The 18,239-nt window shown below is 47.1% G+C and overlaps 1 protein-coding gene across 4 annotated transcripts in view; it reads left to right on the forward strand.

Moving 5' to 3' along the window:
• The window catches only part of CLUH (clustered mitochondria homolog), a 2,231,193-nt gene that overhangs the window by 1,832,003 nt on the left and 380,951 nt on the right, over positions 1-18,239 (forward strand). For all 4 annotated transcript variants that reach the window (XM_069615061.1, XM_069615063.1, XM_069615062.1 and 1 more), the window contains exon 20: positions 13,867-13,947. In XM_069615061.1, coding sequence (XP_069471162.1) covers positions 13,867-13,947 — 81 coding nt within the window. The remainder of the gene's footprint in view (positions 1-13,866; positions 13,948-18,239) is intronic.

Below are 18,239 nucleotides of genomic sequence, written 5' to 3' on the forward strand. Positions count from 1 at the left end.
CAGATTATTTAGTAAACCAGTATGTCAGTCTAGACATTCAGTGAGCGAGGTATTCTGACAATTTAGTGTTTACAGGCTGCAATTTATCTCCAGTCTGATTTGACAGGGTATTTCTGTTTGATGAGGGTGGTGAGCGCCTCCACACTAGCAGTAAAGGCAGTGGCGGCAGGGAGTTTGTCAGGCCATTGGAGTTTGTCCATAATCTGTTTTTATAGAGTGTCTTTGAGTACTGCTCGGATGAGCCGCGTAAGGTCCCCCAATCGTGGGATCATAGCACGCAATTACAGTGGTCAAATGTTCCCTGAATGCAGCAGTGTTGCCAGGCACAGTGGGAATTGCTGTGCCATATGATACAGGTCAGTGGAGCCCCATGGAGTGTGTATTCTAATAGCAGGATTAGCGACATCAGGTTGAGGGCAGGTGCACATGGGTAAGAGGGCAGTGTATCTTTGGGCAGCAGCCGACACATCCATGGTGTGAAGCGAGAGGTGCTCATCCATGGAAGAGTGTACAAGTTGAATGCATTGGCAAGGGGTGACCCCGGATCTGCTGAGGCACAATATTTGCGTAGGAAGGCAGGTGACCACTGTGGTTCTAGGCTCTGCCGTCTCTGATAAGTGGAGGCTGCATTTGGCATTGAGGAAACCAACGGGGCTGTTTGGCAGCTCCCTGTGTAAAGTGAGGCGAATGGTGCATGGGGGGGGGGCGGCTGCCGGAGAATGTGACACAGAAGAATAGATGGATGGAGATGCATCAACTGAGGTGGAGGAAGTTTGTGTGGTCAAGAGGGAGGGAGCTGCCGGAGTTGATGGCAGATGTTGCACCGTCACTGGGCGAGGTACGGTGGGTGGGGGCGCGCTGAGTGTGATAAGTGAGCTGGGACCACTGTTATTGCAGAAGAATCATTTCAACTAATGCAACTCCTGTGTGTGGTATGCACAGCATGTAGCAATCTTGGTATGCTAGTGTGAGCGCCGAAGGAAAAAAATCAACAAATACCAGTAGTGAGTAAAACTCATCTGGCCACCCACAACAGGCAGATGTGGCCAATAATCAACACATCACACATATCTAGGGCGCACTCACAAGAAAAGAAATAGGTATACCAGGCGTGTTCGGTGAGCATGGGGTAGTTACCCTTTAGGCGGTCCTGCAGGCACATTTTAAAGAGCTCTGGCGTAAATGGCGATGTTCAGTGGTAATGGCATACCACTACAACATGTGGGGGGGCATGGGACATCAGCTTGACCCTTCTCTGCATAACTGTTGAACCCATATGCAGCAAGACTTACATTTGTTGTTGTGGGGTGTGTGTGTCATGGCTTACGGCCTTTGCCCGGCACCCCCTCTAACCCCCCCCTGACATATTACACCACAACAACTTGGTCAAGTTTTGGCAATAAAAGGCCGTAGGTTTTTATTGATACAGATATGGTTATGGAAAACATAAACAATAATCACATATCGTAATATAGTACTTTTGGGCACCGGGTCCTGAGGTTACCCCCTCTGACCCGTGCCACCACACGCAGGTAGTTTTTCGGCTGCCTGTGTTCCCCCCAAAAGTTAGGTTATTTGCAGCCTCTGCTTGCTAGGTTATCAGTGATTTCTCTATACAATTGCTCCATGCCGCACCCGTATAGGTGGGTGCCATCCTTATGAAACAGATCTGGGTCCCCTAATGTTATGGCCGGGTGTTTTATGAAACCCAAGCACCTGGCTATACAGAATTTTTCAAGCCCCCTGTTCAATTTTCTCCTGGTGTTGTCTATAGATTTATAACAGGTGGCCCCTAGCCATGTTTTTCTAGGAAGTATTGCTGAAAAATAAATTTCTGTTTATCTCCAGCTGTGTGAAATGCCCGCCAATGAGGCGCATATTTCTTCATATAAAACCTTTCTACCCACGCTTACTAGGTCGTTACCCCCCCCCCCCCCAAATGAATTATTAAAAATTCTGGCGGGTCTCTGTAAGCGACCAGGTCGGCTAGTTTGTCATGCATACCTGCCCATAGGAGGCCTCTGTACCTCCACCAATTGTGTTCCGGAAGGCTGGGCCGTCTTTTGTTTCTTCGGCCCACCGCCCTGTCCTGGACACGTACGAGTGCCCAACTATCCATGCTGATTTTAAAGGTGCCTCCTGCTCCGCATGTTTTCCTGTAGGAAAGATTGAGAATTGATATAGAGGGTGGGGGGAGGGAGAGTTGGAAACAGCAGAAAAAAGAGGAAACTACATTAGCTCTGGTCTGATGTATCTCTTGTAACAGTCAGACTTCCAACCCCCTATTTTCTTTACATGCTTAGTGCCCAACCCCTCTTGCCATGCTGCGGTTGCCGCCCCAATCCTAAAAGAGTGGGTGCCGAACTCCTTCGGATTCCAACCCGCTTTGGTGATTGCCCTCATCAGCACCCCTCTAAATTGGTAGTGGCTCAGGGCTGAGGCGTCTCTGTGGATTAGGAATCTCCCCCCCACTTTGGGCCGTTGTGCGTAATAGAGGTTGGTGATGCACACCGGGCAGTTAGGGGCATCATCAATGCAGCAATTGTCAATGACCCTTTTGGCCCCTGTTTTTGACCGTTGAATATCTATGCTGATGCTGTCCCTTCTTACCCTGGTTTCCATGATGCCCAAACCGTTTTTGGCTTTGATGCTGGACGCTATGAGCTCGCCCACCCTAAAAGCCCCAAAGTACGCTAGTGAGAATGCCGCTTTGAATAATAACACTTCATAGGGGTGTGCACATATGTTGTCTAATAGTTTTGTTATTTTCACTAATTTATCAAAATCTAGAGGGCGGCGAGTATGTACCTGAGGCCCCTCGATCCTGCCCCACCCCTTCATTGCATATGTAATTACCGCACTGTGTGTGGGGTCCGAGTTACCTTGTAGTTTTGAAAAATAAGATATTGCCACCAAATGTCTTTTAGCCCAATCTCTCTTAAACCCCTGGTCGTGCGCCCACTTCAAAAATATTGCTGCCTCTTTTATTGTAATTAACTCAACATGATTTAAACCTGTTGTTTTAAAGACTGTTTGCAGACACTTACTGTACTGGGCTGTAGTGCTGCTTGCCAGGGCTTTCCCTGCCATTTCTGCCAGGAACCCCGTTGCAGGGTTCATGTTTTCTGTAGGCAGCATGCTGCTGGCAACCGTCTTTGAAGTGCCTGTTTGTTGTTGCGCATCCCGGCCTTTACCCTTGGGCGCAGGCGTTGATGCAACTCTCTCTAGCTGGCCATTCTTGCCCAGCAGTGCACTGGGATCGGTGTCCTCTTTTCCTGGGCGTGTGGCGCTAGCTCCCGGAATCTTGTCCACTGAAAGCGAGATAAAGCATCTGCAATGTTATTATCTACTCCAGCGATGTGCTTTGCTTTGACAACAATGTTTTCGTGCAGGGTGATGGCCGTGATGGCTCATAACGCTTTGAGCACCAAATGGCATTTGGTGGTCCTTTTGTTTATGATTCCTACCACCGACATGTTGTCACACCATACCATGAGTTCTGTGTTTGCCAGCCGCCCCCCCATGTGCGTATGGTTAGCCAGATGGGGAATATTTCCAACAGCATGATGTTTTTTGTCCATCCTGCTGAGTGCCATGACTCGGGCCATTGGCCTGCCACCCATTCAGTGTCTAGTATAGCCCCAAAACCCTTGCTCCCTGCTGCATCAGTAAAGAGGACCCTCTTCGCTCTCGTATTCAATGGTGTGCGCCAAAATGTGGTCCCGTTGTAGTTCCTGAGAAAATTCCCCCATACTTTCAGATCTTCCCTTACTTCTTTGCCTAGTCTGATGCGTAAGTGGGGTTTGGTACATGCTTTGGTTTTCAACTCCAGGCTCCTGGCGAAAACTTTCCCTTGACTTATGATTCTGGCGGCGAAATTGAGACTCCCCGCCAATGACTGTAATTCTCTTACTGTGCCCTTGTCTTTCGTGTTCAGCTCCTGTATTTTTGCTAAAAGCTCTGCTACTTTTGTTTTTGGAATTCTACACATGCCGACTGCTGAATCTATCTCTATTCCAAAAAAGATAATGTTAGTAGCTGGCTTGGTCGTCTTCCCCGCTGCCAGCGGGATGCCCCATTGTGCTGCCAAACTAACCGTTCACCTACTGCATTCATTTGACTCAGACGAGCCCATCACCATAAAATCGTCCAGGTAGTGGACTACTCTGACCCCGGGTACCTGTTTCTAAAATGCCCATTGAAAAAAGGAGCTGAATTGTTCGAATAGGGCGCAGGACACCGCGCACCCCATTGGAAGGCATCTGTCCACATAACATTTTTTGTCAAATGTGAAACCGAGCCATTTTTTGTGAACTCGGGTGTACCGGAAGTGACCTAAAAGCGGACTCAATGTCTAATTTTGCCATGAGGGCTTTCTTGCTGCAGTCTTGTATTAGTCTTAATGCCTCCTGAAAATGCGTGTAGGTAACCGCTGTGTCAGTGTGTGGAATGCCATCATTGAGAGAGTGGCCCTTGGGATATGACAAATGGTGTATTAACCTCATTTTACCGGGTTCCTTCTTTGGCACCAGGCCTAGCTGTGACACTGGGTAGTCTGAGAATGGCATTGTATCCCATGGCCCTGCAATCCTTTCCAGTTGCAATTCTTTCTCAATTTTACTTCTTACTATTTCTGGGTTGTCCCTGACGACGACCCAATTTCTTGGGATATTTTGTGACCCTGTTCCGTTAAATGGGATAATGAAACCTTCTTTGAAACCTTGTTTGATCGCTGTACTGATTACTCTGTCGAGGTAACTCATTCATTCTTTGTTAAAATATACTGGGTTGATGGGGAGGTTTTGCCTGGTTCCAACATTGGAGGTAGCATAGCCTTATTGCTCCTCCTTTTTGGCGGTTAATCTAGTGCAGTTGCTAGCCGGGTGCTGGCCGCTGCAGTTGGTGCAGCTGTGCTTATACCAGCACTCCCTGCCCCACGTGCATTAATTTTTCCCATAATTCCTGCATGGAATATTGCCTTTTGTGGCTTGATGCATTTTGCTCTGGCCCCGGGTATTTGCCCTAGCCACCCATGGCTTGTGTTTCCGAAAGGGCTGCTCCCCCTTCCTCTGTCTATCGTTCTCCGAACTCCTGTTACCCCCCTTGTGAATTTTTATTTACATACCCAGATGCTTGTGCAACGACCTCAGATGGCGGCCCAGCGTTCAATATGTATAGATCATTCTGCACTTCATCCCATTCTATCACTGCCTCGATTGTGGCTTACAGATGTGGTGATTTGGGTTTTAATGGCAACTTCTTTTGGTCTTGTGACTTCCTTTTGGGTGCCATAGTTCTGCCTGTTTTAATACAACAAAATGTGTCTGTTACCTATATTGGTTAAATTACGGTGTCTACAAACTAAATGTTGCTGCCCGTATGAGGTAGCTGCTGTGTTGTGCCCTGTGACATTACACTGTTATAACACGGCATCAGACAACCCGCAAAAAAGGGTTGGTTTTGCCCCCTGAATGTGTGGCGCCCTGTTAAACATAATGCTGCTTTCCAAGTACTGCTCCTTGTTCAAACTCCTTTATACAGTAATCAAAGCTTGCTCGCCACCATTCTGCATGGATAACCTAATTCACCAACTTCGCCCCTACAGAGGCCTGATATCAAGTAGAGTACGAAAAATAACCTTTAGCCCATCTCTACCTTTCTAAATGCCCCCTTCCATGATGTCACTGTGGTTTTAATGCCCAATTAACTAAAAGAGAGGGGTTGTCCAATGCTGCCTTCTACCTTTGTTAATTATACATTACTTTTTATAACCCAAACCACTCTCCGAGCACCCTTGGGTTCAAACTGGTTTAATAATTCTCATTCGCTGTCCGCGTGATTTAATTGAAACAAAATCACCTCAGCCCGTACTTATGTAACACGGACTGGTGTTTTGTATCATCCACACTGCTTTCCCCAGCTTAAATATTAGCACTGCTCCGCCCTGCGGACATCGACTGCCCGTGTTGCTTCGTATTGCCTTGCTTCCAATGATGGCAATTTCCTTCGGTTGCGAACCCCCTGGCGCCGCGGCTGACTTACTTGCAATAAAGTAGCACAATCACCACCGGGTTCCTTCTTTGCAGCTCCCCGGGGGCTCCTCGTAGCTTCCCACGTTGACCGTCAGGCAGTCGCAGTCCCCTGCAGGCACAGCTGGGCTTCGCTCTGAAACGAAAAAGCCGGCGATGTGCTTGTTTCTTCTATGGATGCCGGGTTAATTGAACAGATCAATGTTAAAAAGAAAGGGAGGTGGATTTCGGCGACGCAGCGTTAAGAGCGAACACTCCACTCGGGGTGAACACGATGCTGAGTGCACAGCAAACGTGAGAAAGAAAAAAAGAGCAGGAAGACGCTGAGTGCACAGTAAACTTCCCTTAAGTGTTTGGGTCCCCGTACAGGGTCCACAAACAGATTGATTTTTGGCGCTGAAAACAGCTCCTTATATAAGACACAGGGCAGCCCCTGGGTCTTTGTAGTATGTGTGGGGGCCGTGCACCAGCCTTCCCAGGCCAGCCGCCTGCAGCTGATTGCGCCCCCCCCCTGCGGTGGGGGCACCCCTTTGTACTTTCCCTGCCTGGGTGTACTAGCTCTCCTGGGTGCATGCGCCCATATATTCTCGCAGAAGGGTGAGGTATTTTTATTACCTCACCCTTTCTAGCCCTTTGAAGCGCCAGACCGTGCTGGCATCCTTATCTGCTGAGCGGAGAGGGGAGATGACCCTGGGGGAGGATGCTGCCCCTCTCCTGACCCTGCTGCCATGGGACAGCAGTTACCTGCCACCGCCTGAGACGGCCCTGCAGCGTTGGCCAGAACTAACAAGGCCACTTCCACTCCCTCGATGACACGAGGGGGTGGTAGTCAGCACACCACCAAGTTAAACCACAAGACAGGGTACAGTACCTGTAAAGGCAAACACAAAGACGCTGATGTACCAGAGCCATAGATAAGTGAAATAGCTGCAGCGCTTTACATATAACGCGACAAAACAAAAAAAAATACACAGCTGCAGCCCAATACTTAAAAACACAATCACAAAGTCTTCTATTTATTGTCTCCACGTTATCTCTTCTGTGGCTTGTGTTACTGGTAAACGCTGGCTACAGCTGCCTTTGAGCTACAGGAAGTGGGTGCTGGGGCACGGAAATAGGGAAGTGGCCAACGCAGCAATGAACGGCCGTATTCAGCAGAAAATGGAAGTAGCCATGGCGCAGGCTGTAAGCCTGGCTTCTGACACTCAGAGGCTTTTCTAAGCGATAGTGTCATGCGCGATGGACCATTTACCAGGTTTCAATAGGATGGTGGGTCTGTACAACAAGAGTGTGCCAAGTCAATGTCCCTTCTTGCGAGGTGAGGCCTTGGTGTCAAAGAAAATGATTCCAACATGAAGCCATCAACATACATATATATTCATTTTTATAGATCGAGTCAGGCATGCTCCTGTAGGATGACGTGGCAGCCCGTTCTGTTGTGGGAGTAGCAGAGGGAAGATAATGGAATGGGAGCGAGTCCTGGGTGGTGAGTAGGTCCCGGTGGGAGGTATTGGGCGAGTGAAATTGTTGCACCCTCACGTGGTATGCAAAGTGTGTAGCTATATAGGAATGCTAGTGTGATTGTAGCAAACGAGGGAGGCAAAGAAAATACATTGAGGCCAAACTTGGAGGGAGGCACAGAAAATGGATTGAGTCCAAACTTGGCATATACCACAGTCATAATACAACCCAGCGCAACGCGTTTTGAAACACAGTGGCCACATATGAAAACACTAGGTGCACCAGGCGAGAGAGGCGATCAAGGGGGCAATGTTTATTCCTCATTAAGGCGAGCCAGCCGGCAGAACTCAAGAAGTGTCTGACGTGAACGGAGGCAGCATGTGGTAATAGCATACCACTTAAACCCCTTGGTGAGAGAGGCATTGACACGCCGCAAACCACAACTTCACGAGCAACCAAAAAAAAACGACAGCCCAAGTCTTTTAGCAAGCTTGGAACACTATAACCTCTGTTCCTGAGACGGCACCCAAAAACCAATGTTACAATCAATTGTAATATTTACAGAGATAACCTCATCCAGGGCTCTCCCTGCAGCTAGGGGCATAGGCATGACATGTGCCTTTAAACACTGAAACCTTACTTAAGCTATGGACCCTAGGATGACACCCAAGGGCCAGTGGCTGTAATGCACAAGCTCACACAACCAGATGACTAAAGCTGTGGTAAATGTAGTACAAACATGCAGCGCTTTACATTCAGCGCTTTACTTTCAGACATTGCAGACAGATGACCCAAAATGAACAGATGCAGTACTGTACATGTAATGACAATTGGACACGAGGCAGGTGAGAGAGCAACGAAAATAATGGAACTGTGACATTTATGCGCTCACAAATCTGAAGTTGTGCATGGTGTGCGAAAAAGGGAAAGTATGTACCAGTGCTGGCAGCTACAGTTCCTAGTAGAACTGTAGAGCGAAAAAGAGGAACCAGCAGGGCCTGGCAGAGGAAAAAGGGGAAGTGGTTGGGGCACAGCTTCAATGCAGTGATAAGTATCTTGAAAGGCGTCTCTAGGTGCTACAGTTTGGGTATTTTATTTTCAAACTGTTGTGCCCGGTAATATGTGAACATTACCTGTGGATCATACAGCATGTACTCTGCACCCTACTGGTCTTTTGAATGGGGCACTATTCCGACAGTTTCCTACAGGATAAGCTTGTGAAAGCTAATCTAACTGTGGGCAGTCTCGGCACTGAATCCAGGAAACCCAGCAAATGACAATGCGCATCAGGACAATGCAACATATGAAACTGATAGATGCAGTGAACAACATTTAGGCACATACTGATAACACTATAACCAACAATATTATTTCATAGACAGGCACGTGCATTACAGCACAAAACACGTGGTGAGAGGGGTTCCAATATGTCCAGATGAACATGAACAAAACCGCGGCATGTGAATACTGCAAACTGCGAGATAAAATGGCATGGAGACAGTACAAATATAGCAATAATTAAACCGGTTGGTTTACCCATCAGCAGATGTCGGAGGAATCCAATGGTTCCCGACATCCGTACCGCAACACCCAGCATGCCTACAGACCATCAAATCATTGTGCATATGCTCGGTGGTCCGCAGGCATCCCAGGAGGCAAGCAGGATGGAACGAGTCATGGCAGCATCTGATGAGGAAATCCCCAAGGCAAGGGGATGCCCTACAGCAATGAAGTCAGGACACAGCTGAGAAGTAAACCAAGTTATTATTAGAAAAAGACAAACCGCAGAATACAATAAAAAAAGAATGACAAGTGACATGTGTCAGACAGAGTGATCTCCCGGTGTTCGGTTAGAGCTCATCTTATATAGCATGGCAAGTTTCCATGAAGTTTGTAGACATTTGGTAATACTAGGAAGCAGACATTTGTGAAGAAACCTTCAGTTGTATGCACGGTACATTGTGTAGCAAGATCAGTCCGCAACTTTGGCATGAGCAACGGAATACTCATTACAAGGTGGTATTTGTACACAGCTATGGAAAGGTACTGGGAGCTGGTGTCTCGTGGGTCCTGAGGGTAGCATTAGGTTGTGGCCTGCCGAGCCAAGGCAGGGTGTGGGCATGACAGGAGAGCCAGGTGTAGCAAGAGGCCTCAGGCTAAGCCATGGTGAAGGATCTGGGGCCTAGCAGGGAAGGGTGATTGCTGGGAGGTATAGTATCAGGACAATCCTGATACATCAGGTGTTTTTTTAATTTAAAATGGGTTCGTTGAACGCTTATTTAAATCTAAGGATGGGAGCAAGCTACGACCATCAAATATTAATAACGCACTCCTAGTCATGTCTCTGTCAAATAAAAGGGCCTTTGCTAATACACCGATTGCCAATCTTTATAAATACAAAAGGGTGTGGGACACTGGTGTATGCAAAAAGAAAAGTATTCAGGGTATATGATGTCAGGAGGGTTGAGCAGTTGGCTTCCCTTCCTCACGTTTTCAGCCCAGTGCAAGGCGGTTTGAGCTTCGCACACACTCTGGATTCTCGGCCATGAGGATACAGTTCAAAGCAGAGATATTAAGGCCTTCTGTCAAAGCCTCTTTTCCAATAAGTCTCTTCCTGCAGAGGGTCTGTTGTAACAAACAAATCTCAAAGTTCCATTCCTATCAGGATTTCTCACTTTCAATGTTCATCATGGGTCCCCCTCCTTCAGGCTGATATCCCCTTTTTATCACAATGTTCACATTTGGTCTTCCTCGTTCGGACTCAGACAATGGATCTCCCTTATTGGGGGTTGGATCCTCTTGATATCAAGCTCGAAGACTTTCGAATGTGCAATGGGTTTTGCCTAAACTGTTGCAGAAGCACTTCGATTCAGTACACACAATTATTCTTGTCAATCTTCTACTTTCGTTTCCATTGGTGGGATGCCTTACAGATTCCTTTGATTGAGCACATCCATGCCATTCATGGTGCTGGACCACTCTGTCAACTGTATTGTATCTTGCCATCTCAAGTTCAAACATTCATCAGCACTTTAGCTTTTACTTGCGTCTTTCATCACATGCTTTTAACAATGTACGTTCCAGTGCTTGTTATACAATGTTGCTGCTTGCAACCTTGACTTCAACACAGACCGGTCGCGTATCCGTCTCCCCAACTCACCGGCTGTGTTGATCGCTTTGGAGCCTCTTTGTTCTTGGAGCCAAGGATAATACTACAGTGACTGCTGCTGTTCCTCCCCGCCTTGGTCAGTTGTGCGGGAGGGCCTTCGGTATCTCCGACACACAAAGCAGGATTCTTTAGTCTGGTTTCTTGGCCTTACGCTTTCTGCCTCGAAGTTTTCTTGAAAGTAACAGCGTCTTGCTGGAAGGTCAAGGGTAATTTCCTTCTTACAAACCCTTCTTGGTTTGCCGTCTTTCTCCCCTCGTTCAGCTGCTCCCTCAAAACTGCTGTTCCTTTGTGGGCTTTGCCTTGCTCAGAGTGTGCTCTCATGCTCTGCCTTTTATCCTTGTGGGGAAGTTTAATGGGCATCAGGTGTGAGTGATGGTGAGTAATTGCCGGACCTCGCCTGACCATAGTAGCGGGACAAGTCAGATACACTGCTCAGGTGTGAGTCTGTTTTCTCCCATAGCAGGCTGTCCTTGTGAAAGTGTTTGAGAAGGGAAAGGGGGGGGGGGTAAGGTTCCCACGTATCCTACTTGGTAGGATGGGGTGAAGGTGTTACACAGGGAAGGATACTGCGTCTAGCCATCCGGTTTCCCACCCCCCGAAGACCCCTCACCCAGGTGATCCTCCCGCACTGGTCCACCCCCAGGGTCTTGATCCAAAGGCGATGGGCGCGCCGTGGTCACCTGAGACAGATTTGCGTGGACCAGCGGGTGAGACACCTTCTGGTTTCTCACAGAGCTCGACCAGGCTGTGCAAAAAGCTGCTGAATCCCAGCTGGAGGGACCTGATGGGAAGAGACTGGTACGAAAAAAATCTGCCTGGAAATTGGAAAGTGTTTCAGCCTTGCCTTTGCAGAACTAGAGATCCAGTGCTTAGGGCCTCTACTAGAAACCCAAGGCCTAGGAGAAATGCCTGCTGTACAATTATTGGAGAGAGGCCAGTTGTAGACCTGGAAGAAGACATGATTGTAACCTAAGGCAGGCCTGTTGAGAATCCAGTACTTGAGGTTCATGCAGGGACCTATTTCGTATCTTGAGAAAGTATTTGTCCATGCTGTACCTGTTTTGAACTCAAGAAATCTAATCTCTATGAGGGACCTGGTGTGAATCTCGAGAAAGCTAATTTCCACTAGGGACATGAGCATTCTCAATAAACCAAGGTACAGGCAGGACCTGTTGTGAACTCTGAGACGGGCAAGGTCCAAGAGGGACTGTTTAAAATCCTGAGAAAGCCTAGTTGCAGTAGGGAGCTCTTTTGGGGTCCAAGTAGAACCTGTTTACCGTACTATGAAGCTTCAAGTCTCAAAAAGATCCTGACTAGTGAAAATCCGGTGGAATAATGCTCAAGGAGCCAGATCGTTAGAGGAAAGACATCTAAAGAGTAGGATCTGGTAAATCCAGAGAGCAGCGAGCAGACCCAGACTATTAGTAGCCTGTATACAGAACTGACACTGTAATGTTGTTTGGATTCGAGATAGATTTATGAAGCGTAGGTGTTGAAATTTGGGTTGATTTCACCTTTTGGCATTACTTTTGTTAGACCAGGGGAGTTAGTAGGCTAAAGGACTGCCTATGTGTAGTTTTATGGACTTTTGTTGACTACTATTTGCGATACCTTTTGTTGATTAAATGAGGTCGTTTGCAAGGGCAGACGAGGACTCAGGAACCTGAGACCAGAATGGGGAAATGATGTCCTTTGTTTTAGTTATCTTGACCCAAGCCCTTTTAATATCGAATTGAGTAGTAATATACCCCAGGAATGGATAAGAGGTTCACACCCATCCCTATCCTGTGTATAAATAAAATAACGTATTAAAGGATCTCCCAGTTTCATCTGTCGCACTGCTAGACCTAGCAGAGGTGACCTGGGTCCACTAAATAGTTAACCTCACCAATTTGTTCATCCATTCGGTAAGGACCTGACCACTTATCCTGAAGATATCTGGGCCCCATGGGACCAATGATCAGTACCCCTGTCCAGGAGAAACGCTATTAAGAGAGGCCTTCTGATCATACATATTTGACCAGAGAATTACCACCCTGTAGCTTATTATTTGCTTGAACCATCAAAAGTGCTGTCCTTTTTCTTAGGCCCAACGCATAGTCCACCACATTTGTGGTTGTAACTGAGGTTTCCAACCAGTCCTTCCATGGCAAATGTCCCCCTAGATGATGGCTAAAAAGGAGTTCCAAGGGGCCAAAGCCAACCCCTTTTTGTGCTACTTGTATGTAAGCGCCTGCTTGTAGCACCTCTATGTAAGCAAACAAAAGGCATGGTAGGAGGAGAGCCCAATTCCGCCCCAGGGTCTCTTCAAGTGCACCCAACATGTTTTTAAATGTCTCTTCTATTCTCTCAACTCTGCCATTAGTCTGTGAATGAGAGGCTGAGGAGAACCTTATGGAAACTCTGCATTCCTTCCACTTTGCCTGTATCTAATTAGACATGAAGTTAGTCCGCCTTCCATATACAACTTGTTTAGAAAATTCAACTTGAGTAGAAATACACTGCAGGGCCTTAGCAACTGTTTCTGCAGTAACTGGGCATGGCCTTGGATTGTTTGGTCACAGGGTCAACTACCACCATGGTATACCTATTCCCTGAAGCTGTAAAAGGGTCAAGGGAATCTACAGAGCCAATTCCTACCCTCTCAAAAGGTTCACTTATTGCAGGGAGAAACACCCGAGTTGCTTGGATTCCCCCCACCATGACAGATGGCTGTATAATACAAAATGACCGCATCATCTATTTACATACAAATTACTCACAATTACGCACAACATTTTTCCTCAATGTTGTATGTTCCCATTAACCGCGTAATTGAGATTAAGATCTACTCCTTTATATTCAGTTACAGACCTATACACCTTACACAGGAATTGATTTATAATTACTTTGAATGGCTGCAGCAAATCATATGCTTGATATACTTGGCTCTTCTGATTTGTTCAGCCTTGTGTATATTAACTCTCCTATGCATTTCTGTCCTCTTGTGCACAACATACTGGACATATGTGTTGCAAAATAAAATAGACAAAATATTTTTATTTACTCTGTTTAAATGATTGCATTTTTTGTATTCTACCTAAATATCTTAACGATTACAAATAATGAAGAGGTTCTCTTCTGTGAACCACTGTTACAGATAAGTAGTTTTCCATATTTTAATCAGGACCTTATTTAGACTCAGTTGTCTGAATTTTTGTCCTGCAGGCCTTGAGTAACCAGCAGAAGGCAGTGTTGATGAGTGAAAGGGTACTTGGAATTGAACATCCTAACACAGTCCAGGAATATGTGAGTACATCCTAATTCAAAGTATTTTACTCTGCCATGTGTGAGTAGGCATTTTTAGAAAATTAACAAATTACATTGGACCATCAACATACCTTTGATTTCCCTGGTTTATTGTTGGTTTTGGTTACCATGATTCTAGGATGACAGCATAGAGACAGTTATTGGAGACAACTTGTTTTAGGTTCAGATGCTAAATGTACTTCATGGAACTTGTGCACCTTCTAAGTCCTCATTTAGGGAAGACTTATTCAATCTTCATCAGGTTTACACATACCTTCCATGCCAACCCTACAATTCTCCCAATACTCTCCCCACACTTTTCATTAGATATTGTTTCTGTGTCTTTAATAGCTTCTGTTCTCTTTTGAGTCTCGGAATGGCTGCATTGCTACCAATGTTCTAGGGATGAACCCTTGCAGGTTTCTGATTTCATTCCCGTCACTGGCTCCTATGCTCCCATACTGGCCCTTTCCTGCTGGTCTAAGAGACTGCTATGATTCCCCTCAATCCCAGGGCATGCTCTTGCCAGTGCACACAATGAGGACCCATCTGCCACAATCCTTCCCATGCTTGTTGCAGTGCATGTTCCCACTCGTGACTGCCACAGGGCATGCAGTAGCTCATGCTAACCCAGTAGTGTGCCCTCGCCCGCCCACACTACTACCCTTTCATATCCAAGGTATACATTCAAGTAGAAAAGTCCTAACCTCTAGCTCCAAGGATGTGTCCTTGAAAATTTTATATTGTGGCTTTGCCTGCTTGGTTAACCATTTTTTCCTCAACTAGCTTTAATCATGCAGGTCATCAAGGTCATGAATACCAATGTTCCCTTTTTAGACACCTTACGTCCCTCGATGACAGTGTTGCACAATGTAACCAGTTTTCCCGATGCAAGGAATCTGACATAGTTGGCTGAGACAGTTGCACTAATTGTTGGCAGTCTTTGATCAACTGTAGGGAGTACAGCAGATCTGTATTCAGCAAAGGTGTGTGTGTGTGTGTGTGTGAGAGAGTGAGAGATGCTGATGTGCCCATACTCTACTAAATGCGTGTTAATAATCTACCTTTTCACAAATCCAATATGACTTCCTGCGTACACAGGATACCATTTACAATCACATATCTGAAGCCCTTGTCTATTTTAGATTCCAAATGCAGCCCATGAGGCTGGAAATTTGCAGAGGGTCCGCTGGAGGAATCACATAGCACCAGCGGCCGTGCCAGCAGAATTGGAACGCGCCCCCTGATCACGCCCCGCCCATGAAGCGATGAGGGGGCATTTGGAATTCATAGGAGATGTGCATAAGTCCAGATCTGGAAACCTCCATACCTGGAACAGGGGCAACAAACAATGAATGTGTAACTCCCTTTCGTAGGTGTTAAACCCCAGGCAGCTGAGTTGGTCCGCTTCCGCAATGTTGTCCCCGGGAGATGGACCGCAGAGGTCCATATCCCTTCTGACAGGGCCACTCCCAAATTGACACCGCCTCCATGCACAGGAGGGCGGAGCAAGTTCCACCCTGCTTGTTCAAGTATAAGATTGTTGTGGAGTTATCAGTTCTGACCAGAATCGCCTTGTCCCTGATGACCGGCCGAAAAGCCCTGAAAGCCAGGCCCACCGCCCTGAGTTTGAACAGATTGATATGCAAGAGTGCCTCTGTCCTGGACCATGCGCCGTGAATCGAATAGCCATCCAGGGTAGCCCCCCCAGCACGAGAGGCAGGAGTCCATTGTCACGACCAGAGAGGGCTCTGGCTGGGTGAACCGGGCTGCCACTACCACATTGCAGTCCAAAATCCACCTGTTAAGATCCAGAAGGAGGGACGGAGGGATAGGGTGCCTGTCCGATTGCAACCCCGTTTCTTCGTCCCAGTTTCCTCCAGGTGGAGCTGGAGTCTCATCTTGATGCGGGTGTGCCGCACAGTGACCAGACATGATGCCATCAGGCCGAGCAGGTGCTGGAACCACCACGCCGATATGATTGAATTGGCCAGAAAGTGCCCTATTGCCTTGTGTACTGACTGCAGCCTTTCAGACGTTCGGAACACCCTCTGAGCAGCCGTGTCCCAGTGCACTCCAAGGAACACCAGGCCCCAGGTGGGGGGAGGGGTCATCAACTGCGGCTTCCGCTGGTTGAGGAAGAACCCTAGCTGGTGCACGCACCCTAGGGCAAGCTGGCCCTCACCAGTCACCCATTGTTAGGGAGAATTCTCATTTCATGGCTAATTTCCCTTACCTAGTGAGTCCCTAAGCAGCTTTGCTGGATCTCTGGAGTTATTTCTTTCCACTTGGTAAGAGTGAGCGCTTTTCCCCCACTCTTACCCATGTTTCGCTGTGTCTTTTACCTGTTTTTGAGATTGTGGGCTCTGGAGTACACCACTTACAGTGGCCCCCTTCTTTTGTGTGTTACCCAGCACCTTCAGTGCAGTGACACAGGGGTCTCGTTTAGACTTCCCACCGACTCCATTTCTGAGGATGACTACTGTCATCCAGAAAAGAGTAAAGTTGCCATTAACTTTACTTGGTCAAATTAACCACAGATCCAGTACAGCCCATCTTACATGGAGTACTAGAAGGGTTAACTCTTAGCCCTTTTTATCTGTACCTTCTAGAGCATTGTTTCACTCTATTAACATTTAGAATTGGCTGGTGGCAGTGATATCTACCCTAAACTTTTTCTACTGCGGTTATCTTATATAAACATGGTAGCATTGTAGGCTATTGTATTGGCCTAAAACTTAAACCCGCTTGACCAAATCCTTTTTCTTTTGGCTCCGATGCGGTTTATTCGCCATTTCTTTTTGTTAAACTCCTTCTTGTTTTTTACTTTGCGCGGCAAACCAGGTTGCCTTCTTTGTTCACTGTCTTTTGGCGGGCTTCTGCCAAGAAGCCCTCCTCTAGGCGCATGGGTGTCTAGGTGGGCTGAATGTGAAGGAGGGGTGTAGTCACCCCCTGCACAGGGTATCCTAGGAAACCCAAGTCACGCTTTTTCATGATTGGCTGAGGTGGTTGTGCGGGCTGGACAACCCCCCTGCTGTGTGATTGACAGCCAGGCTGTGTGAATGGGGGATTTTCGCATAAAAGGCAGGTCTCTTGGGCTGGAAGTCAGAGTCTCGCCACTGGAACTACAAGGAAACGAAGAGAAGCGGAGGAGAGGTCGACTGCTGCATCTATCCCGTACCGGTGAAGCCCTGCTGCAGTCCTGAGCTATCTACCATTCAACTACTAAGAGAAGATCCAGTCCGGAGTCTTCTTCCCTTGAGCCTGGTGGGGATAACCAGCTCGTCTTCTTCAGTCAGAGGAATCCCTTTGTGGTCGAAATCGCTGCACACTGCTGTAGTGGTCCGGATAGCCACCTGAAGAGCCTCTCCTGTTTTTAAGGAGCGACCCTTTTATTCTTCGTCGCTGATGCCAGCCTCATCCCTGTTTGGTGAGGACCCCCTCATCGTCCTTCTTCGTGCCAAAGCTCCAGGAATCGTGGGTCTGCAGGAAACTACCAGGAACAACTGCCGTGGCACCAGCTTCATCCTTTGAGAGAGGTACTGTGTCCTGCTTGAGGAATTTGGGTGAATCCCTATTTCTCTTCCTTAAGGCTTGTCCTTACTTTTCCCTCCTCCTTATAACTTTTGCTTCCGAACATTGACAATATCAAAGTACTCTTGGCTACGTTGAATCATGAACTGTCCGACTGTGTGATCCTCGACAACAGGCACCCGGTGTCGCTTGACTTTGGCTGCAGCGCTTTGACTCTTGAATTCCTGTCTATGAGTGCTCTTTGATTCTGTCTGCCTAACTAATGTATTGCCTATGATTTTTGCCCCCAACTCCATTTTGGTATCTCAGGTGCTAAGTGTGTTTTTGCCCCGGTAGCATTTCTTACCACGGATACGCGTTTATTTAGTAGACTGAACTGTCAAAAAGTGATTGCAATTGTATTCACGGTAACGTGTCTTGTTTCATAACTCCAGTCCGTTCAAACACAGGTTACTTACCTTGATTTATACCGTACAAAGTGAATTGGCGATTTGTAGTGTATTTTACGTGTGGTTTTGAATTAATAGAAGTGTTGTGTTTTTAACAAATGGTTTAAAAATAAATGTACTTCTGAAACCTTGTCAGTGCTTGCTTGAGTCACAGTAATTGTGGTCCCTTTGTGTAATCTCTGCTACTGCTCATATACTCTTGAGATAAGCCTGGCTGCTCCGCTACTGCTACCACTTTAACATAGTAGTACAGGCTTGTACCAAAGGTAAAACTTATATTGCCACCTGTAGTCTTAATTGTGTGTAGTG

This window comes from Ambystoma mexicanum, chromosome 9, assembly GCF_040938575.1.
Source record: "Ambystoma mexicanum isolate Mex_15411 chromosome 9, UKY_AmexF1_1, whole genome shotgun sequence".
Taxonomy (NCBI): domain Eukaryota; kingdom Metazoa; phylum Chordata; class Amphibia; order Caudata; family Ambystomatidae; genus Ambystoma; species Ambystoma mexicanum.